This window comes from Leucopleurus acutus, assembly GCF_964270905.1.
Source record: "Leucopleurus acutus genome assembly, chromosome: 5".
NCBI classification, from domain to species: Eukaryota; Metazoa; Chordata; class Mammalia; order Artiodactyla; family Delphinidae; genus Leucopleurus; species Leucopleurus acutus.
The window spans coordinates 121,643,505-121,667,065 of NC_139147.1; the positions used below are offsets into that span (position 1 = coordinate 121,643,505).

At 40.0% G+C, this 23,561-nt stretch overlaps 1 protein-coding gene and 1 pseudogene across 4 annotated transcripts in view; both read left to right on the forward strand.

The window, feature by feature from the left end:
- Nucleotides 1–2,248: 2,248 nt before the first annotated feature.
- The window catches only part of GK5 (glycerol kinase 5), a 77,906-nt gene continuing 56,593 nt past the window's right edge, over nt 2,249–23,561 (forward strand). For 2 of the 3 annotated variants that reach the window (XM_082840279.1, XM_082840280.1), the window contains exons 1-3: nt 2,249–2,445; nt 7,832–7,925; nt 9,670–9,745. In XM_082840279.1, coding sequence (XP_082696405.1) covers nt 2,284–2,445; nt 7,832–7,925; nt 9,670–9,745 — 332 coding nt within the window. In that variant the 5' untranslated portion in view covers nt 2,249–2,283. Of the gene's footprint in view, nt 2,446–7,831; nt 7,926–9,667; nt 9,746–19,429; nt 19,512–23,561 lie in introns of those variants that run through there. The other variant, XM_082840281.1, reaches the window with a different exon arrangement.
- Nucleotides 9,754–12,792, forward strand: LOC309962428 (large ribosomal subunit protein eL15-like; annotated as a pseudogene). Its single transcript has one exon. The product of its transcript is annotated as a large ribosomal subunit protein eL15-like (transcript).

Consider the following 23,561-nt stretch of genomic DNA (forward strand, 5'->3'; position numbering starts at 1 on the left):
AGGGTGACAGGCGCTAGCAGAGAACAATGAAGGAGGAGGAAACACAGTATCCCTTTGTTCCCCCAGGCCTCTCCTAGGCAACAGTCTGTCCAGGTTAGGGAATTCACTCTGGATTTTTAATCTGAGATCTTCATGTTTAGTTTATCCCACACCCACCCGAAACCTCATGCCAAGTATTGTGTCTATAAGCATGTTCTTGGGAAGATAGCGTCATCAGGATCTCAGAGTTGTTCAAGATCAGAAACAGGTTAAGAAACACTAGACTAAGTGGTTGCTAAGCTCCCTGTTTTCACAGTCTATGATTCTTTGTTAATACTCAAGATCACTTGATGCGGATGTACAAAAAGAATCACAAAAGAAGTTACTGTAGGGGTCCAAGAAGCCCAAGAATTATCACTTTGAGAAATATGCTAAATGTTCATATCAGGAATACAAAACAGCTTTCTCTCTTGTGAAAGGGGACCCGGGATGGTTAATTTTATGTGTCAACTTGACTAAGCTAGTGGGCACACTATAAAGGTGCCCAGTTGTTTGGGCAAGCACCAATCTAGATGCTGCTGTGAGATATTTTTTAGATGTGATTAACATTTAAATCAATAGACCTTGAGTAAAGCAAATGACGCTTCACAATGTTGGTAGGCCGCATCCAATCAGCTGAAGGCCTTAAGAGCAAAGATCGAGGTTTCCCAAAGAAGAATTCTCTTTGAGATTGCAACATAGGAACCCTGCCTGCGTTTCCAGCCTACTGCCCACAGAATGTAGACTCAGACTGTAACATCAACTCTTATCTGAATTTCTAGACTTCCAGCCTGCCCTAAAGATTTCTGGGACTTGCCAGCCCTCACGAGCACGTGAGCCAATTGCTTAAAATAAATCTCAATCTCTATCCTATTGGTTCTCTTTCTCTGGAGAACTCTGGCCAGACTACGTGACTCATTAGTCATTTATTTCAAAATTACAATACTGGGGATTAACATAGTATATATGACTCACCAAAATGGTCACCACTGGTGAAGGCAGTCCTGGGGCCATTTGGAACAAATGAGTACTATTAGAGAGTTACAGGGTACAAAGACAAAGATTAAACACAAAAACAAAAACCATGCTCTTCCAGGTGCTTGTTCCAAGTTTCAAGTAATATGGCCAAAGAACCATTGGTCAAAGGCCATTGGTCAAATGGGCTGAAAGCAAGTGGGTTAACATGACAAATTGTTCAAAAGAACGATTTGGCTCAAAATGAATATCCCTTACTTTTTTTTTCTTACTTTTTAATTGATATACCACTCTGCACTGTGAAACTTTTTCACAAAGAGCACATATCCATATTACTTTCATAATTTTACAAAAAGAAGACATTGAATATTTTCAGACACTGGTATTTTTGGAGTGCCGGTGTGGTGATGGTGGAAAGGTGGCTGAAGCAGGCATTAACGCCTCCGCACTCCCCGCCTGTAAGGACCACCCCATGGGAATCCCCCTGGGCTCGAGGCTGGTGACCAGAGCTGCAGGAAACTCGAAATTTCCGCAGGCCTCCTTCTCTGTCCCCTGCATGGAAGAGCCCACGCTCTTTGGGCAGGAGTGAAAGGTAAAGGGCCCTTGAGGGACTTCCATGTTCCTGAAAAGGCAGTCGTTGGGGTGGAGCTTGATGGTAAAAACAGCCACCCCTGGCTTTGTCCCTTCTTCCCCACCAGAGGGCTGGGGAATGTTCAACTCATTTGAGTGTTTATTTCACTGAACAAGTATTTTTTGATGTGTATTATATGTGCAAACCTGACCAGGTTTTCTGAGAAGTCTTGGGGGTAAAACCCTCAGTTTATTAATGAATACCTTCGGCGGAATTTTGAATTTCTTTTAATTTTTCTTAATAGAGATTCATAATACGTAATTGGGTTGAAAGAAATGCAGGCACTGCCGCAGGCTACGTGGAGTTAGGAGGGAAATCACGAAAATTACGGGCCAGGGCAACGTTGAGAGCTGCCGGTGTTTGGAGAACCGGGCGGCACGGGTGACCCGGGACTCCAGGGACCCACCACCTTCCTGCTCGCCTCCACGCACCCCACGCTACCGCCGAGGCCGCGCTCTCTCCTGCAAAGGGTTCCTGCGCCGCCGTGACGTCACGGCGTCGGGGCGGGGCCCGCGGCGGGGGCGGGGCTGTTCCCGGATCTCGCGGAGGGGGCGGGCCGGGGGCGGTGGCCCGGCGGGGAGCGCTCAGCCTCTGAGGTACGGGCGTTTAGAGCGCGCCCGCTCGGCTGGAGGCAGGTGCGGAGAGGCGTGGGGGTCGGGATGCCAGGGCCGCCCACAGTCGCGGAGCAGACGCGCCCCGAGCAGAGCGCGCCGGACCCGCGGCGCGCAGGCTTCGTGCTGGGGCTGGACGTGGGCAGCTCGGTGATTCGCTGCCACGTCTATGACCGCGCGGCGCGGATCCGCGGCTCCAGTGCTCAGAAGGTGACCGAGGAGCTGGCGTCGGGGCAGCGGGTCTGGGTCGCGCGGGGCACCCGGGATCGGGTCGCGGGGGGGGCGAGAGGGCGGGACCTCCTCATGCGGCTTGGACGCAGCCACCTGCAGCACCGCGGGCCCTCCGACCTGAGCGGCGCGCTGGGACCGGCCAAGTCTCCGCATTCCCTCCCCGGGCAGGGCTGAAACCTGCGCGCCCTTCCTGTCCCGGCTGAAGATAGCAGGGGCTCAGTTTGTGACCTGGGGTCGCTCACTCGCTTCCGCTCACCTGAGGATTCGCCTCTCTGGCCTCACCTGGGTGGGACTGCGGTGACTCCCGGGGCGGGGCAGGGCAGGGCAGGCTGGCTGCGCGTATCCAGTCAGAGGGTGCTTTGTGACTTGCTTGGTTTCTCCTGTACTTCCTTGATAGGCATCCAACCCTGTCTTTATTTACATTTAGGATTTTCAAATCTTGTTGCAATTTAAGTTTATGTTCGTAATTCAGTTATCATCATTAACTGATTCTCAAAGTGCTGAGCAACTGATTCCCAGAGATATGAGAAGTATTGGACAAGTTTCGAAGGCTGTGTTGTCATTACTTTTCTCATTTCCATCTTTGACAATTCATGAAAGTATCTTTTTTTCTGGTTTGAGAAACCTATCAAGTCATTAGTTGTTATTAGTAAAGCAACTAACAGATTGGTATTCTTCTGTTCTCGTTTTAATGAAGTGTTGATTTCTACACAGTTGACAGCATGCCAAAAATAATGTTGATTCCATGTGATGTTTCTTATTTACTCTTCTTTCCAATACCAACATCTTTTTATGTTGGTGGTGTTGGGGGAACAGGAGCTATTAGTTACCTAACCCATTCCCAGCAGCACTGGACTCTCTCATTTGCTTGGTTCCCACCCTTTTCCCCACCCCCTTAGAAGTGTTTTTCAGCTGCAGGGGTTGCCCAGGAGCAGGTCCAGCCAAAAGACTGCTTTGAGCGTTTGATTTCAGGACTTCCTCATTCTGGTTTCAGGACCAGGACAGGGAGCTGGGACTAGAGCAGCTCCCTGGTCCCTCTTCTGTTCACCTCTGCAGGAACACTGCCCACCACCCACACACCCCACCCCTAAACCCACCTGAAAGGACAGCTGAAAGGCGGATTCTGTCCTTCAGTGACTATGTCCTCCTTATCTTTTTATGAGTCTTTATCAGAACACGATGAGACTTTACACACAGTCTCCCTTACAATTCTAGACACAAAGTACTTTTGTTTTAAGCAGTGATTTTTTTTTCAAAGAAGTTGAAGTGTTTGAAACCGAAGGGATGCAGGAATTGTTAGAAGATCAAGTTTCACAGTTGCTATATAATTTGGGGGGAATCATTTTTTTAAAAATGAGGTAAGAATCTCACAGATGAATCGAGATTGCTGTGAGCAGCATTAGACTAGAATGGTTTGGTCAGACTCAAAACTGTGGCGAAGGTGTCTGGAAAGGTATGTGAGTAAATAAAAATACAAAAATTCCTTGCCCTCAAAGGATGAAGTGCTATGTCTTAAATTAGGAGTTGAAAGCAGTGCCTCCCAACCTGTGATAGGAGTTTACAGCAGTGCTTCTGAAAGTGTGGCTCCCAGCTGCTGGGGTTGAAGAGAAGAACTAAGATTTAGAAACTTGTGTAGCAACTTGGCAGAGTCATTTTATGTCTGTTGACCTCAATAATAAAACATTTGGGATTTTACTTTGTATGTCCTTTTTTCCTAGAAAGTTGTTTTAGTTGTGTCTTAAAAATTGTTGGTTCACAATGAATTACAAATCAGAAAAAAAAACAAACAACAACTGGTCCTTTACTTCAGATGGCTTGAGTTCTTTGGGAAGAATGGTCTTGTTGGTCTACATTCCTTCTTAGCACCAGGCTTATTACTTCATGAGTACAGAATAAATAACTGAATTGCATTTAATCAAAGTATTAGGAAATCAGTTTGCTTCATGGGACTCTATGGATTAGACACGGAACTTGTGTTTATTTACTCAAGTGAAAATCACACCTCTGCTAAATTATGTTGGAAAGAATGTATAATAGAAACCCAAACGTCTTAGTATAGGATTTGATTGATATTGCTAAATAAATAGCTTAAAAAGGAGAGAAAGAAGAACTGAACAGATCACCCTTTAGAGATAAGAACAAAGTAGGCTTTGTTGGTCTTTTAATTAAAATTGAAATCCCAAACAGGAGCCTTTACATTAGAAGGCTAGTACTAGGTCTCTCAGAAGACTTTAATTTTATCTCTTATCTCATTTTTTAATAGCAGAGGCACAGTTTTAGCCTTTTTCTATAAGTTGTATTTTTAAAAAAATCTTTCTATGGACTCTTAAATATTGGCATTATATACTAGAGTAGTATTCACAGTTAGAAATCCCACATGTGAATATTTGATATTTTTAGTTTTTCAAAATGAAGAAGGTTCATCATGTTCCCCATTGAAACATCATGCCATTGTGAGAAACCGTAAAAGATGATAACATCTTGGTTGGAAGAACAGGACAGAAAGGCCACTCCAAAGAAAACAGTGGACTCTCCAATACTGTGTACCCTCTGGACATTCTTGAAAAACACTGGTTGTTGTCTTGTTGTCTTTTGTTTTTAATCAACAAAACACGTTTTCTTCTTAACTTTGATTATATTCTTGATCTAATTTCGGTTTGGTCTTCTAAATTGTGACATGTTTAGGGATGGTGAGCTGTCCGGGTTGGTGGAGTCGGGGGAAGGGACCCTGAAGTGCCAGGGACCCTGGTTTGTAGGTTTGACGCGATTATGGCCACGGGGTACGCGGGCCTCTCACTGTTGTGGCCTCTCCCGTTGTGGAGCACAGGCTCACAAATGGCTCACAGGCCTAGCCGCTCTGCTGCATGTGGGATCTTCCCGGACCGGGGCACGAACCCGTGTCCCCTGCATTGGCAGATGGACTCTCAACCACTGCGCCACCAGGGAAGCCCAAAAGTTGTATATATTTAAGGTATATAAATTGATGTTTTGGTATACGTATACATTGTTAATTAAATAACATAATTAATGTTAATTACTCATCATGAGTATACAGATGAGATACTCATCATCTCACATGGTGACCATTTGTGTGTTTGTGTGTGTGGGTGTTGAGAACACTTGAGAACTACTCTCTTAGCAAATTTCAAGTGTATAATACATTATTATTAACTCTAGTCACCATGGTGTACATTAGGTCTCTAGACCTTATTCATCTTATAACTGAAAGTTTGTATCCATTTCCCCCACTCCCCTAATAATTGTATTTTTTAATCCTGAAATTGTTAGAATTTCTTTTTTCTTTTGTTTTTTTTTGGCCATGCCGCTCAGCTTGTGGGATCTTAGTTCCCCGACCAGGGATTGAACCTGGGCCTTGGCAGTGAAAGCGCCAAGTCCTAACCACTGAACTGTCAGGGAATTCCCAAAATTTTGTTTTTCTTCATGTCTTTTATTTCTTTGCTGAGACTTTCTATCTTGTTTCAAAAGAATTCACCCTTACTTCTTGGAGCATTTTTATAATAACTGCTTTAAAGTCTTTATCAGATATCTGTGTTATGTTGGTATTGGTATCTATTATCTTTTCCCATGTGAGCTGAGATTTTTCTGATTCTTAATATACCTAGTAATTTTGGATTATATCCTGGGCATTTTGATTATCATGTTATAAGACTCTGGGTCTTGTATAAAGTCTATGACAAATGTTGATATTTTTCTTTTAGTAGGCAGTTAATGCAGCTGTGTTCAGGCTACAAATGCTGACCAGCCTTCCTTGGACTTTGGTTTCAATGTTAATTCTGTTTTTAAGATCTTGGAGGGACTATTTGGATCTGCCCTGTGTAGTATGTGCCACCTAGAGGTCAGTCTGGGACCTGGGCAGTGGTCTGTTTTTTCAGTTCTGCTTTTAACATCGGTGCTATGCTGTCTGCTATTATAGTCATATGCGTGCAGCTTCCAGGTGAGCCTAGGAATTCATCCACAACTTTCTGGAGTAGCTTTCCCAAGCTCTTCCCTCTCAGATCTTCCTGGGATTTTTGGTTCCCTGAGCCTCCCCCTTTTGGGTCCTCTTGCCAGAAGCTGGAGCTTTCATTATCCCATTCTGCTGGACACTTCCTATGTCCACATCTGAGGCTAGGCATCAGGAGCACACAGAGAGAAAAAAGCCATCGGGGGTTCACCTTACCCTCTTGGGCCCCCAGCTCCTCTGATTAGAGAGGAAGTTTCACCTCCCTCAGTATTTTGGGTGCTTGTGGTTACTGCTGCAGCCACCACGATGGGATAGCCAGGATATAAAAGGATGGAGGCGGGTGTGGGGGGATAAAAAAAAAAAAGTGAGGGATTTCTCGCATTCCCTCTGAGTGTTAGCAAAAACTCTGCAGGCATTTTCACTGCACCCTGATACCCACTTCTGGTTTTCAGGCTGCCTTGAGTCCAGGCCAGGGGGTACCAGAAGAAAAGTGGGAAACTCACCACCAGTTCAGTGGTATTCTAATTCTTATCTTCTTCCGCAATCTGCCTGCCACCACATGCTTTTTGCAGTCCACAGATAGCTGCTCCATGCATTCTGTCCAGGTTTTATATCTGTATTCAGTGGGAAAGAGGGGGTGGAGTGTGCTTACTCCATCATAGCTTGAACCAGAACTCAGTACTTTATTTGCTAATTTAAGGGTTTTTTTTAAGTTTGACTTTATTTTAAATTACAAAAACAACACATCTTCATTGTAGAAAACCTGAAAAATAAAGGTAAACTTAGAAAATAAAATAAAGCTAAAATCTTCTGTAAACTTATGAACTGAAGAAAACTGTTATTTTGGTGTATCCTTTTTTATTTCATATGTGTATTTTAAAAAATTAATTAATTTATTTATTTTTGGCTGCATTGGGTCTTTGTTGCTGCGCGCGGGCTTTCTCTAGTTGTGGCGAGCAGGGGCTACTCTTTGCTGCAGTGCATGGGCTTCTCATTGTGGTGGCTTCTCTTGTTGCGGAGCATGGGCTCTAGGTGCATGGGCTTCAGTAGTTGTGGCACGCAGGCTCAGTAGTTGCGGCTCGCAGGCTCAGTAGTTGTGGCTCGCGGGTTCTAAAGCTCAGGCTCAGTAGTTGTGGCACGAGGGCTTAGTTGCTCTGCGGCATATGGGATCTTCCCGGACCAGGGCTCGAACCCATGTCCCCTGCATTGGCAGGCGGATTCCTAACCACTGAGTTACCAGGGAAGTCCCTGTATATGTATTTTTTCCATGTTAACAATAAAAATGAATTAGGTAATTAATAAAATCTTGTTTTAAATTATTTTAACCAGTAACCTTAAGACCCAGATGCTATTGACTTGATCTAATGTTGTTTATACTAAATCTTCTCTTTTCCTAAATAGGTAAAAAGTCTTTATCCTCAAGCTGGCTGGGTTGAAATTGATCCTGATATTCTCTGGCTTCAGTTTGTTGCTGTAATAAAAGAATCTGTCAAAGGTATTTGGATTTATAGAAGTAAAGATAGGCAGTAAATATGTTTTGTGTGTAATAAAGAGTTTTCCTCAGGCGTCTGTAGAATTTTGTGGGTTTCCTAAGTTATACATACAATATTTTATTGGGGTCACAGTTTCCCAGTAGTTTGGGGAGGGGAACATTTGTGGTTTACACTGAACCACTTTGTCAAGGAAAGGTAACAGCAGCTCTGTCCTCTGCTTTAACTCTTTTTGAGCTGCAGTATTAAAGTCTCACCTTCCCTCTTGGTTCCCTGTTGTAGCTAGTGCCGATTTGATTTCCTGTTGTGTTTAAAATACCAGAGGGTTATAAACAAAGTTACAACACACAGTTCCTGCTCTTAGGAGTTTACAACTGAGTTACCTTTATTGTAAAATAAATTTTTGTTTTGTTTTTTCCTGAGCAGCCTCTTAATGCAAAGTGTTCTCCTGGCCACAGCCAGGGTAAGAGATCTTAGCTCTTTAAGAACATTTGCAGTGCTACCTTCTTTAAGAATATGGCGAAAGAGTACTTGTCAATTCGAAAAGGTCTTTTACTTCATTTTTCTGACTGAATTGCTTCTCCTTCTCACCTTTCTGGCTGGAAGTATTTCAAAACCTATAAAAAAGACTTCAGAGAATACTACATTGAACAGCTGTGTACTTTCTCCTAGATTCAAATGTGTTTTACAGTGTTTACATTACCATCCTCTACAAACTATTTTTCTTTTTGGCTGACCAATGTGAGAGTTGGTTGTGATGTAATAACCTGTCATCCCTAAATACTTCATCATTACCGCCAAAGATAAGGAGTATTCTCAAATGGAAACACAATGCAGTTATCACACAGGAAATTAACATTAACCCAGTGATATTTTCTAATACTTGGTCCTCAATATTCCCCTCTTATCTCAGTCGTTTTATTTTTAATCTCAGTCTTGAATAACTTTTTTTTTCAATCCAAAATCCAACCAGAGATAAGGCATTGCCTTTAGCAGTCAGTCTGTTTAGTCTCCTTTAACCTAGACCACGTTCTTCATGACACTAAGAGTTTTTAAAAGTACGGAAGAGTTAAATAGACTGTCCTGCATTTGGAGGTTGTCAGATTATTTACTTATGATCAGGTTAGGTTAAATATTTTTGGAAGGAGTACTGAAAAAGGGGGGGATGTGTCTTCCTCAGTGCTCAAACTGAAGTTGTCCCTATGTTGTTCAGTGGGATAAATTGCTTTTTAAAAAGAATATCATGAAAACACTTGAGCTGCTATATTTTAAGCCTTCCAAAAATCCAAGTTTTTATTTGCATTCTAGCATCTGTTTGTGTGGAAAATAAGATCTGTGCTTCAATATTTATACTACTTTCCCTGAGGACTTTCTCTTGTTGCCATCAACCAACCAGCTTCCATTGTGGCTGATCTTTGCTTAAATTAAGATCCAATTTTTTAGTATCAGTATTATCAAGAAGAAAATACAATCTGACTTACTTTAAGTAGTGTTTGTTTTTTTCTAATCTTTAAAGCAAAAATGCCATTTTATTATTATTAGATTATAACCTTTTTTCCCTTTAAGTAAAAAAATACTAGAAAATCATCCTGGTAATGCTTTATTTATTAGCTCCAATTGTGTTATTAAAATGCTAAGCCCAGTTGTTTTTCTTAAAGATTATATTAAATGATTTCTTTTCCATATGATAATATTATAAAGAAAAACTTCCTGGGCTTTTAAATGTATCTTTTCTATCTTTATTTTTAGCTGCAGGACTAGAGATGAATCAAATTGTCGGTCTTGGCATCTCAACACAGAGAGCAACTTTTATTACGTGGGACAAGTAAGTGCATTGTGCAATAAGAACTCTAATGCTGGGTTCATACCACGGTGAACACATTGCTGAGAAACCTGTTTGGGTAGTTTTCAATTTTTGAAGTAAGAACAGTTTTGCTTGATTAAGAGGGATGAAGGTGGACCTACTTTCTGGCTTAATTAAACATGCTCGCTGCCAACATTGTTCTCAACGGTGAAAAACTGCAACCATTTCCACTAAGATCAGGAACAAGACAAGGTTGCCCACTCTCACCACTGTTATTCAACACAGTTTTGAAAGTTTTAGCCACAGCAATCAGAGAAGAAAAAGAAATAAAAGGAATCCAAATTGGAAAAGAAGAAGTAAAGCTGTCAATGTTTGCAGATGACATGATACTATACACAGAGAATCCTAAAGATGCTACCAGAAAACTACTAGAGCTAATCAATGAATTTGGTAAAGTTGCAGGATACAAAATTAATGCACAGAAATCTCTGGCATTCCTACACACTAATGATGAAAAACCTGAAAGAGAAATTAAGGGAACACTCGCATTTACCATTGCAACAAAAATAATAAAATACCTAGGAATAAACCTACCTAAGGAAAAAAAAGACCTGTATGCAGAAAACTATAAGACACTGATGAAAGAAATTAAAGATGATACAAACAGATGGAGAGATATACCATGTTCTTGGATTGGAAGAATCAACATTGTGAAAATGACTCTACTACCCAAAGCAATCTACAGATTCAGTGCAATCCCTATCAAACTACCAATGGCATTTTTCACAGAACTAGAACAAAAAATTTCACAATTTATATGGAAACACAAAAGACCCTGAAGTCAAAGCAATCTTGAGAAAGAAAAACGGAGCTGGAGGAATCAGGCTCCCTGACTACAGATTATACTACAAAGCTATAGTAATCAAGACAGTATTGTACTGGCACAAAAACAGAATTATAGATCAATGGAACAGGATAGAAAGCCCATAGATAAACCCACACACATATGGTCACCTTATTTTTTATTTATTTATTTTTTTGCAGTATGCGGGCCTCTCACTGTTGTGGTCTCTCCTGTTGCAGAGCACAGGCTCCGGACACGCAGGCTCAGCGGCCATGGCTCATGGGCCTAGCCACTCCGCGGCATGTGGGGTCTTCCCTGATGGGGGCACGAACCCATGTTCCCTGCATCGGCAGGCAGACTCTCAACAACTGCACCACCAGGGAAGCCCTAGTCACCTTATTTTTAATAAAGGAGGCAAGAATATACAGTGGAGAAAAGACAGCCTCTTCAAAAAGTGGTGCTGGGAAAACTGGACAGCTATATGTAAAAGAAAGAAATTAGGTCTTCCCTGGTGGTGGCAAAAATGAACTCAGAATGGATTAAAGACCTAAATGTAAGGCCAGACACTATAGATGTAAGGCAGAACACTCTGTGACATAAATCACAGCAAGATCCTTTTTGACCCACCTCCTAGAGAAATGGAAATAAAAACAAAAATAAACAAATGGGCTCTAATGTAACTTAAAAGCTTTTGTACAGCAAAGGAAACTATAAACAAGGAGAAAAGACAACCTTCAGAATGGGAGAAAATATTTGCAAACGAAGCAACTGACAAAGGATTAATCTCCAGAATTTACAAGCAGCTCATGCAGGTAAATATCAAAAAAAAACACCAAACAACCCAATCCCAAAATGGGCAGAAGACCTAAATAGACATTTCCCCAAAGAAGATATACAGTATTCTATCCGCCGCAGATCTCTTTTCATCTCCACCATTCAGGCTCGGGGACCCTGCGACCTCGGAGCTCCTCCTGTCTCCTGTGAGCCGAGATGGGCACTTACAAGTACTTCCAGGAGCTGTGGAGGAAGAAGCAGTCGGACATGATGCGCTTTCTGCTCAGGGTGTGCTGCTGGCAGTACTGCGAGCTCTCGGTGCTGCACCGGGCCCCGCGCCCCACCTGGCCCGACAAGGCGCACAGGCTGGGCTACAAGGCCAAGCAAGGTTATGTGATATATCGTGTTTGCATGCACTGCGGTGGCTGCAAACGCCCGGTCCCGAAGGGCGCCACCTACAGCAAGCCCGTCCACCATGGTGTCAACCAGCTCAAGTTTGCCTGGAGCCTTCAGTCTGTTGCCGAGCTATCAGAAGAAACCCTGACACCCAGTGGATCACCAAACCAGTCCACAAGCACAGGGAGATGCGGAGACTGACGCCTGCAGGCAGGAAGAGCCGTGGCCTCGGCAAGGGCCACAAGTTCCACCACATGATCGGTGGTTCTCGCCGCGCAGCCTGGAGAAGGCGCAATACTCTCCAGCTCCACCGCTACCGCTAATATAAGTAATGTTTGTAAAATTCTTACCTAATAAACAGTTTAGGACATCCAAAAAAAAAAAAAGAAGATATACAGATTGCCAACAAAGTCATGAAAGGATGCTCAACATCACTAATCATTAGAGAAATGCAAATCAAAACTACAATGAGGTATCACCTCACACCAGTCAGAATGACTATCATCAAAAAACCTACAAACAATAAATGCTGGAGACGGTGTGGAGAAAACAGAACCCTCTTGCACTGTTGGTGGGAATGTAAATCGATACAGCCACTATGGAGAACAGTATGAAGATTCCTTAAAAAACTTAAAATAGAACTACCGTATGACCCAGCAATCCCACTACTGGGCGTATACCCTGAGAAAACCATAATTCAAAAAGAGTCATGTATCACAGTGTTCATTGCAGCTCTACTTACAATAGCCAGGACATGGAAGCCACCTAAGTGTCCATCGACAGATGAATGGATAAAGAAGATGTGGCACATATATACAATGGAATATTACTCAGCCATGAAAAGAAACAAATTGAGTTATTTGTAGTGGTGTGGATGGACCTAGAGTCTGTCATACAGAGTGAAGAAAGTCAAAAAGGGAAAAACAAACACCATATGCTACCGCATATATATGGAATCTAAAAAAATATATGTTCTGAAGAACCTAGGGGCAGGACAGGAATAAAGATGCAGACATAGAGAATGGACATGGGGAGGGGGAAGGGTAAGCTGGGACCAAGTGGGGGAGTGGCATGGACTTATATACACTACCAAATGTAAAATAGATAACTAGTGGGAAGCAGCCCCATAGCACAGGGAGATCAGCTCAGTACTTTGTGACCACCCAGAACAGTGGGATAGGGAGGGTGGGAGGGAGATGCAAGAGGGAGGATATATGGGTATATATGTAGATGTATAGCTGATTCACTTTGTTATAAAGCAGAAACTAAGACACCATTGTAAAACAATCCCAATGAAGATGTTAAAAAAAAAAATGCTTGCTGCATATCAGCTGGGCCTAACTTATATAAAGTAATAGTAATAAAAAGACTGTTGCTTTCATTAAAATTCAAATAAGCATGGATTGAAGATCTGAAAAATTAGTTTATACCTAAAGAGATTCAGGAGAACCTGAAAATTTTCTAAGACACAAGACTATATAATATGAGTTATATTTTCAGTCTACTCCAAATTTAATACTGAAGTACCTACAGCATATGAGGTATGTATGGATTAAACACAGTAATAATACCATAATGGCTACCATATAGTGATTACCTGTGATACTTCCTTCAGGTTCCAGTATCCTTACAACAAACCTGTTATTTAGTTGTTAAGTGTATTTTTACAGAGAAAGAAACTGAGGATCAGAGAAATAAGTAAGTTATTCAAGGTCACTCAGTTAATTAATCAAGCCAAGATTCCAAATTATCTTTTTGATCCCAAAGAATATGCTCTTTCCACTATCCCCATATCGCATTCAACAGGTGTTTCTTGTCTTAAAAACAATAACAACAGAAATGCTGTAAAATGTTTCTCTGTTACAAAGCCCTAGATTCCAAAGGGCACCTTGAGCTTGGGGCAGTGGGGAAGAAAAGTGGTGGATGTGGAGGATAAGGGTGAATTCATGTGGACTTGGCCTTTAATTCAGTGTTAGGAAAGAGGAAAACGTTTAAATTTTCCAGTATTTGACTGGATGGGATCAAGATGGTGGAGTAGGTAGACCCTGAGCTCACCTTCCCCCACAAACACATCAAGACTACGATGACATATAGAACAACTCTCTGAGAACAGCCTGAAGACTAGCAGAATGGCTCTTCTACAACCAAGGTTATTAAGGAAAGTGGAGTCTGGTAGGAAGGAAGGAGAAGTGATCTAATCGGGACCCACATCCCTAGTGCTAAGAAATAAGAAAATATTTATTTGAAGGAAAAATATCTCACTGATATATGTAAATATATTGTAAAGGCAGTTGATCAACCACTTAAGTAAGCTACTATGAAGGTTAAAAGACAAAATTGTAAAATCAACCATTAATCAACTATAACTGCAATAAACAGTTAAGGGATATTCATAAAAATGTAAACTATGACACCAAAACATAAAATGTTGGTGGGGGGGCTTAGTAAAAAAAAAGTAGGGCTTTTAGAATGTGTTTGAACTTAAATGACTGTCATTCTAAAACAAGTAGATATATTTATAGATATGAACCTCATGGTAACTGCAAATCAAAAACCTACAGTAGATACACAAAAAGCAAAGAGAAAGGAACCCAAACATAATACTTAAAAAGTTATCAAACCCAGGGGCTTCCCTGGTGGCGCAGTGGTTGAGAGTCCGCCTGCCGATGCAGGGGACACAGGTTCGTGCCCCGGTCCGGGAAGATCCCACATGCAGCAGAGCGGCTAGGCCTGTGAGCCATTTGTGAGCCTGTGCTCCACAACGGGAGAGGCCACAACAGTGAGAGGCCTGCATACCGTGTACCGCAAAAAAAAAAAAAAAAAAAAAGTTATCAAACCCAAAGAGAAGAGGTTAAAAGAAGAAAAGAACAAAGAAATACAAAAACAACCAGAAAACAAGTAACAAAATGGCAATAGATACATACCTATTGATCATCACTTCTAATGTAAAATAGACTAAATGCTCCAATCAAAAGACATCGGGTAGCTGATTAGATTAAAAAACCAAGATCCATGTATATGCTGCCTACAAGACACTCACTTCAGAGCTAAAGACACACCCATTGATAGTGAAGGGATTAAAAAAGATATTTCATGCAAATGGAAATGAAAAGCTGGGGTAGCGGTACTCATATCAGATAAAATAGACTTTAAAACAAAATCTATAACAAAAGACAATTTAGGACATTAAATAATGATAAAGGGGTCAATCTAAGAAGAAGATATTAGACTTGTTAACATATATGCACCCAATACATTTATGCACCCAATATATAAAGCAAATATTAACAGACATAAAGGAAAAAATTGATAGTAATACAATAATAATAGGGGATTTTAATTACCCCAATCACATTAATGAATAGCTCATCCAGACAGAAAATCAATAAGGAAACATTGGCTTTAAATGACATTTTAGACCAGATGGACTTAATAGATATCTGTAGAATATTACATTCTAAACCAGCAGAATACACATTCTTCTCAAGTGCACATGGAACATTCTCCAGGATAGATTACATGCTAGGCCACAAAAGAAGTCTCAGTAAATTTACGAAGATTGAAATTAAATCCAGCATCTTTTCTGACCACAGCAGTGTGAAACTAGAAATCAACAGCAAGAAGAAAACTGGTAAAAACACAAACAAGCAGAGACTGAAAACCTACTATAAAAAAGCCATTGGGTCAACAAAGAAATTAAAGAAGAAGTCAAAAAATACCTTGGGATGAATGAAAATAGAAACACAACGTCCAAAATCTATGGGACACAACAAAAACATTTCTAAGAGGGCAGTTTATAGTAATAGAAGCCTACCTCAAGAAAAAAGAAAAATCTCAAATAAACAACCTAACTTTCCCTCTAAAGGAATTAGAAAAGAAGAACAAACAAAGTCCAAAGTCAGTAGAAGGAAAAAAACAATAAAGATCAGAGTGGAAATAAATAAAATAGAGACCAAAAAACATAGAAAGGATAAATGAAACTAAGAGCTGTTTTTTTGAAATGATAAACAAAATTGATAAACTTTAGCCAGACTCATTAAGAAAAAGAGAGAGTGCTCAAATTTAAAACATAAGTAATGAAAGAGAAGTTACAACTGATAGAAGTTACAACTGATATCACAGAAATACAATCATAAGAGAATAATGCAAACAGTGATATGCTAACAAATTGGACAACCTAGAATAAGTGGATAAATTCTGAGAAACATACAGTTTTCCAAGACTGAATCAGGAAGAAACAGAAAATCTGAATAGATTGATTATTAGTATTGAAATTGAATCAGTAATCAAAAGACTCCCAACACACAAAAGTCTGGGACTAGATGACTTCACAGGGGAATTCTACCAAATATTTAAAGAAGAGTTAATATGTATACTTCTCAAAATGTTTCAAAAAATTAAAGAGGTGGACTTCCCTGGTGGCACAGTGGTTAAGAATCTGCCTGCCAATGCAGGGGACATGGTTTTAGCCCGGGTCCAGGAAGATCCCACATGCCACGGAGCAACTAAGCCTGTGCACCACAACTACTGAGCCTGCGTCTAGAGCCTGCAAGCCACAACTACTGAGCCTGTGTGCCACAACTACTGAAGCCCACGTGCCTAGAGCCTGTGCTCTGCAACAAGAGAAGCCACCACAATGAAAAGCCCATGCACCGCAATGAAGAGTAGCCCCTGCTCACTGCAACTAGAGAAAGCCTATGTGCAGCAATGAAGACCAATGCAGCCATAAATAAATGAATAAACAAACAAACAAACAAATAAATAAATAAAAGAGGAGAGAACACTTCCCACCTCATTCTATGAGGCCAGCACTACCGTGTTACCAAAATCAGATAAAGATACTACAAAAAAATGTACAGGCCCATATAGCTGATGAAATAGATGCAAGAATCCTCAACAAAATATTAGCAAACCAAATTCAACAATATGTAAAAAGGATCATACATCATGATCAAGTGGGATTTATTCCCAGGATGTGAGGATGGTTCAATATCTGCAAGTCAATTAACATGATACACCACAGATACACCACATTAACATAACCAAGGATAAAAATCACATGATCATCTCAATAGATGCAGACAAAAACATTTGGCAAAATTCAATATCCATTCGTGATAAAAACTGTCAACAAAGTTGGCATAGAAGGAACAAACCTCAACATAATAAAGGCCATCTGACAAACCCACAGCTGGCATCATACTCAGTGGTGAAAAGCTGGAAGTATTTCCTTTAAGATCAGGAACAAGATGAGGATGCCCACTCTTCCCACTTCTACTTAATATAGTATTGGAAGTCCTAGCCACGGCAATCAGACAAGAAAAAGAAATAAAAGACATTCAAATTGAAAGGGAAGAAGTAAAACTACCACTGTTTGCAGATGACGTGATACTATATAAGGAAAACCTTTGACTCCACCAAAAAAACCTACTAGAATAAATGAATTCAGTAAAGTTGCAGGATACAAGATTAATATAAAGAAATTTGTTGCATTTCTGTACACTAATAACAAAAGAAATGAATCCCATTTATAAATCAAAAAGAATAAAATATCTAGGAATAAATTTAATGAAGGAGGTGAAAGACATGTACTCTGAAACCTATAAGACATAGATGAAGGAAATTGAAGAGGATAGAAATAAATGGAAATATATCCCATGTTCATGGGTTAGGAGAATTAGCATTATTAAAATATCCATACTACCCAAAGCAATCTACAGATCTAATGCAATACCTATCAAAATACCCATGACATTTTCACAGAACTAGAACAAATAATCCTAAAATTTGTATGGAACCACAAAAGACCCTGAATAGTAAAGCAGTCTTGAGAAAAAAGCACAAGGTTGGAGGTATCTCTGCTCTCTGACTTCAGACTATACTACAGAGCTAAAGTAATCAAAACTGTGGTATCAGTACAAAAACAGATACATAGATCAGTGGAACAGAATAGAGAGCCCAGAAATAAACCCACGCACACATGGTCAATTAATCTATGGCAAAGGAGGCAAGAATATATAATTTAAAAAAAAGACTGTTCAATAAGTGGTATTGGGAAAACTGGACCAGCTACACATAAAAGAATGAAATTAGAACATTTTCTCACACTATTTACAAAAATAAACTCAAGATGAATTAAAGACCTAAATGTAAGACCTGAAATCATAAAACTAGAAGAAAACATAGATACTACACTTTTTGACATTGGTCATAGCTATATTTCTTTGGCTTTATCTCCTTAGGCAAGGGGAATAAAAGCAAAAATAAACAAATGGGACATAATCAAACTCAAAAGTTCTTGTACAAAGGAAACCATCAACAAAACAAAAAGGGAACCTACCAAATGAGAGAAGATATTTGCAAATGATACATCTGGTAATGGTTTCCTATGCAAAACATATAAAGAACTCATACAACCCAATATGAAAAAAAAATAGCCAACCCAATTTAAAAAGGGCAGAGAATCTGAACAGACATTTTTCCAAAGAAGACATACAGATGGCCAAAAGGCACATGAAAAGATGCTCAACATCACTTATCATCAGGGAAATACATTTCAGAACCAAAATGAGATATCACCTCATACCTATTAGAATGGCTATTATCAAAAAGAAAAAAAATAGCAAATGTTGGCAAGGATGTGGAGAAAAGGGAACCCTTGTGCTCTGTTGGTGGGAATGTAAATTGGTGCAGCCACTATGGAAATCAGTATGGAAGTTCTTCAAGAAATTAAAAATAGAACTACCATATGATTTAGCCATTCTACTCCTGGGTATTTATCTGATGAAAACACTAATTTGAAAAGATATATTTACCTCAGTGTTTATAGCAGCATTATTTACAATGGCCATGACATGGAAGCAACCTAAGTGTCCATCAATAGATAGAAGGATAAAGAAGATGTGTTATATATATAGAAACATAGGACTATATATATATGTGTGTGTGTGTATATTATATATATATAGGACTATTACTCAGCCATAAAAAAGGATGACATTTTGCCATTGGAAACAACATGGATGGACTTGGAGGGTATTATGCTTGGTGAAATAAGTCAGACAGAGAAAGACAAATACTGCGTTTCACTTAATATGCAGAACAAATGAAACATATACAAACAAATGAACAAATAGAACAGATACTGAGAACAAACTAGTGGTTACCAGAGGGAAGAGGTGTCAGGGTTGGGCCAAGATAGGTGAAGGAGATGAAGAGCTACAAAATACCAGGTGTAAAATAAATAGGTTACAAGGATGTTATGTACAGCACAGGGGATATAGACAATATTTTATATCTTTCTATGGCATATATTTTATAAAAATATTGAATTACTATGTTGTACACCCAAAACTAATATAATATTGTAAGTCAACTATACTTCAGTTAAAAAAAATTAGTTCAATTTAAAAAATTAACTTACCACTATTTCTGGTCTTGATTGGGAGGACGTGAAAGAAATTATAGAGAACATAAGAGGAGGAATGAGTTAGGTGGTGATGAGGGTGGGTAGAAGGAAACATGATGAAGTGTTTGGTTTGGGACATGTGAATATGGAGATATCCCACAGGTTTAGGCAGGCATGGCTCATTTCTTCCAGAGAGGTACTCTTCCTTTTTCTTGTTTTGTTTTGTTGTTGTGTTGTTTTTTTTTTTTTTTTTGGCTGCACCGTGGGACATATGGGATCTTAGTGCCCCAACCAGGAATGGAACCCACACCCCGTGCATTGGAAGCACAGAGTCTTAACAACTGGACCACCAGGGAATTCCCTAGGTACTCTTTTTTTTTTTTTTCAGCTGCATTGGGCCTTTGTTGCTGTGCACAGGCTTTCTCTAGTTGTGGCGAGTGGGGGCTGCTCTTTGTTGCGGTGCGCGAGCTTCTCATTGCAGTGGCTTTTCTTGTTGTGGAGCTCAGGCTCTGGGCATGTGGGCTTCAGTAGTTGTAGCATGCAGGCTCAGTAGTTGTGGCACTTGGGCTCAGTAGTTGTGGTGCATGGGCTCAGTTGGTGTGGGATCTTCCCGGACCAGAGATCTAACCCGTGTCCCCTGCATAGGCAGGTGGATTCTTAACCACTGCACCACAAGGGAAGTCCTCTTGCTCATTGTTGAGAGAAAAAGAGAGACAGATTTGACCCTGTGGAACAACCTATTGTTCATCCAGCCCCAGCCAGCGCCTGCTCTTCCCAGCTCATTGTTTTTTCCTCCAGCGTCCATGGTGCATTCTGTCATCATGGCCATAGAAACTTTGTTTTCCTTAGAATTGCTGTTAGGATGTCTAAAACTTTGAACTTTCTTTTTTCTTTTTTTTGTGGTACACGGGCCTCTCACTGTTGTGGCCTGTACCGTTGCAGAGCACAGGCTCCGGACGCGCAGGCTCAGCGGCCATGGCTCACGGGCCCAGCCGCTCCGCGGCACGTGGAATCCTCCCGGACCGGGGCATGAACCCGTGTCCCCTGCATCAACAGGCAGACTCTCAACCACTGCGCTACCAGGGAAGCCCTGAACTTTCTTTTTATTTTTCTTCTCGTTCCCCCCCACCCCTCAGATGCCAGAAAACTCTTTTTGTTTGTTTATTTTTATTTCTATTACTCTAAGGGGTGGGTCAAAAAGATCTTGCTGTGATTTATGTCAAAGAGTGTTCTTCCTATGTTTTCCTCTAAGAGTTTTATAGTGTCCGGTCTTACATTTAGGTCTTTAATCCATTTTCAGTTTACTTTTGTGTATGGTGTTAGGGAGTGTTCTAATTTCATTCTTTTATGTGTACCTGTCCAGTTTTCCCAGCACCACTTATTGAAGAGACTCTTTTCTCCATTGTATATCCCTGCCTCCTTTGTCATAGATTAGTTGATCATAGATGCATGGGTTTATCTCTGGACTTTTTATCCTGTTCCTTTGATCTATATTTCTGGTTTTGTGCCAGTACCATATTGTCTTGATTACTATAACTTTGAAGTATGGTCTGAAGTCAGCGAGTCTGACTCCTCCAAGTCCGTTTTTTTCCCTCAAGATTGCTTAGGCTCTTCAGGGTCTTTTGTGTCTTCATACAAATTTTAAGATTTTTTTGTTCTAGTTCTGTAAAAAATGCCATTGGTAATTTGATAGGGATTGCATTGATTCTGTAGATTGCTTTGGGTAGTATAGTCATTCTCACAATACTGATTCTTCCAATCCAAGAACATGGTATATCTCTCCATCTGTTTGTGTCATCTTTGATTTCTTTCATCAGTGTCTTATGATTTTCTGAGTACAGACCTTTATCTCCTTAGGTAGGTTTATTCGTACGTATTTTATTCTTTTTGTTGCAATGGTGAATGGGATTGTTTCCTTAATTTCTCTTTCTGATCTTACATTCTTGGTGTATAGGAATGCAAGAGATTTGTGTGCCTTAATTTTGTATCCTGCAACTTTACCAAATTCATTGATTAGCGCTAATAGTTTTCTGTTGGCATCTTTAGGATTTTCTATATATAGTATCATGTCATCTGCAAACAGTGGCAGTTTTACTTCTCTTTCAATTTGTGTTCCTTTTATTTCTTTTTCTTCTCTGATTGCCATGGCTAGGACTTCCAAAACTATGTTGAATAATAGTGACAAGAGTGGACATCCTTGTCTTCTTCCTGATCTTAGAGGAAATGCTTTCAGTTTTTCACCATTGAGAATGATGTTTGCTGTGGGTTTGTCATATATGACCTTTATTATGTTCAGGTAGGTTCCCTCTATGCCCACTCTCTGGAGAGTTTTTATCATAAATGGGTGTTGAATTTTGTCAGAAGCTTGTCTGCATGTATTGAGATGATCATATGCTTTTTATTCTTCAATTTGTTAATGTGGTGTATCACATTGATTGATTTGCATATATTGAAGAATCCTTGCATCCCTGGGGTAAATCCCAGTTGATTATGGTGTATGATCCTTTTAATGTATTGTTGGATTCTGTTTGCTAGTATTTTGTTGAGGATTTTTGCATCTATATTCATCAGTGATATTGGTCTGCAATTTTCTTTTTTTGTAGTATCTTTGTCTGGTTTTGGTATCAGAGTGATGGTGACCTCATAGAATGAGTTTGGGAGTGTTCCTTCCTCTGCAATTTTTTGGAAGAGTTTGAGAAGGATATGTGTTAGCTCTTTTCTAAATGTTTGATAGAATTCACCTGTGAAGCCATCTGGTCCTGGACTTTTGTTTGTTGGAAGATTTTTAATCACAGTTTCAATTTCATTACTTGTGATTGGTCTGTTCATATTTTCTATTTCTTCCTGGTTCAGTCTTGGAAGGTTATACCTTTCTAAGAATTTATCTGTTTCTTCCAGGTTGTCCATTTTATTGGCACAGAGTTGCTTGTAGTAGTCTCTTAGGATGCTTTGTATTTCTGTGGTGTCTGTTGTTACTTCTTTTTCATTTCTAATTTTATTGATTTTAGTCCTCTCCCTCTTTTTCTTGATGAGTCTGGCTAAAGGTTTACCAATTTTGTTTATCTTCTCAAAGAATCAGCTTTTAGTTTTATTGATCTTTGCTATTGTTTTCTTTGTTTCTATTTCATTTATTTCTGCTCTGATCTTTATGATTTCTTTCCTTCTACTAACTTTGGGTTTTGTTTGTTCTTCTTTCTCTAATTGCTTTAGGTGTAAGGTTAGATTCTTTATTTGAGATTTTTCTTGTTTCTTGAGGTAGGATTGTATTGCTATAAACTTCCCTCTTAGAACTGCTTTTGCTGCACCCCATAGGTTTTGGATCATCGTGTTTTTGTTGTCATTTGTCTCTGGGTATTTTTTTATTTCCTCCTTGATTTCTTCAGTGATTTCTTGGTTATTTAGTAATGTATTGTTTAACCTCCATGTGTTTGTGTTTTTTACGTTTTTTCCACCTGTAATTGATTTCCAATCTTATAGTGTTGTGCTCGGAAAAGATGCTTGATATGATTTCAGTTTTCTTAAATTTACCAAGGCTTGATTTGTGATTCAAGATGTGATCTATCCTGGAGAATGTTCCGTGTGCACTTGAGAAGAAAATGTAATCTGCTGTTTTTGGATGGAATGTTCTAGAAATATCGATTAAATCTATCTGGTCTATTGTGTCATTTAAAGCTTATGTTTCCTTTTAAATTTTCTATCTGGGTGATCTGTCCATTGGTGTAAGTGAGGTGGTAAAATCCCCCACTATTATTGTGTTGCTGTCGATTCCCTCTTTTACAGCTGTTAGCATTTGCCTTATGTATTAGGGTGCTCCTATGTTGGGTCCATATATATTTATAATTGTTATATCTTCTTCTTGGATTAATCCCTTGATCATTATGTAGTGTCCTTCCTTCTATCCCGTAATATTCTTTATTTTAAAGTCTATTTTATCTGATACGAGTATTGCTGCTCCAGCTTTCTTTTGATTTCCATTTGCATGGAATATCTTTTTCCATCCCCTCACTCTCAGTCTGTATGTGTCCCTAGGTCTGAAGTGGTCTCTTGTAGACAGCATATATATGGGTCTTGTTTTTGTATCCATTCAGCTAGCCTGTGTCTTTTGGTTGGAGCATTTAATCCATTCACATTTAAGGTAATTATCGATATGTATGTTCCTAGGACCATTTTCTTAATTGTTTTGGGTTTGTTTTTTTTTTTTTTTTGAGGTACGCGGGCCTCTCACTGTTGTGGCCTCTCCCATTGAGGAGCACAGGCTCCAGACGCGCAGGCTTAGCGGCCATGGCTCACGGGCCTAACCGCTCTGTGGCATGTGGGATCTTCCCAGACGGGGGCACAAACCCGTGTCCCCTGCAACGGCAGGCGGACTCTCAACCACTGCACCACCAGGGAAGCTCTGGGTTTGTTTTTGTAGG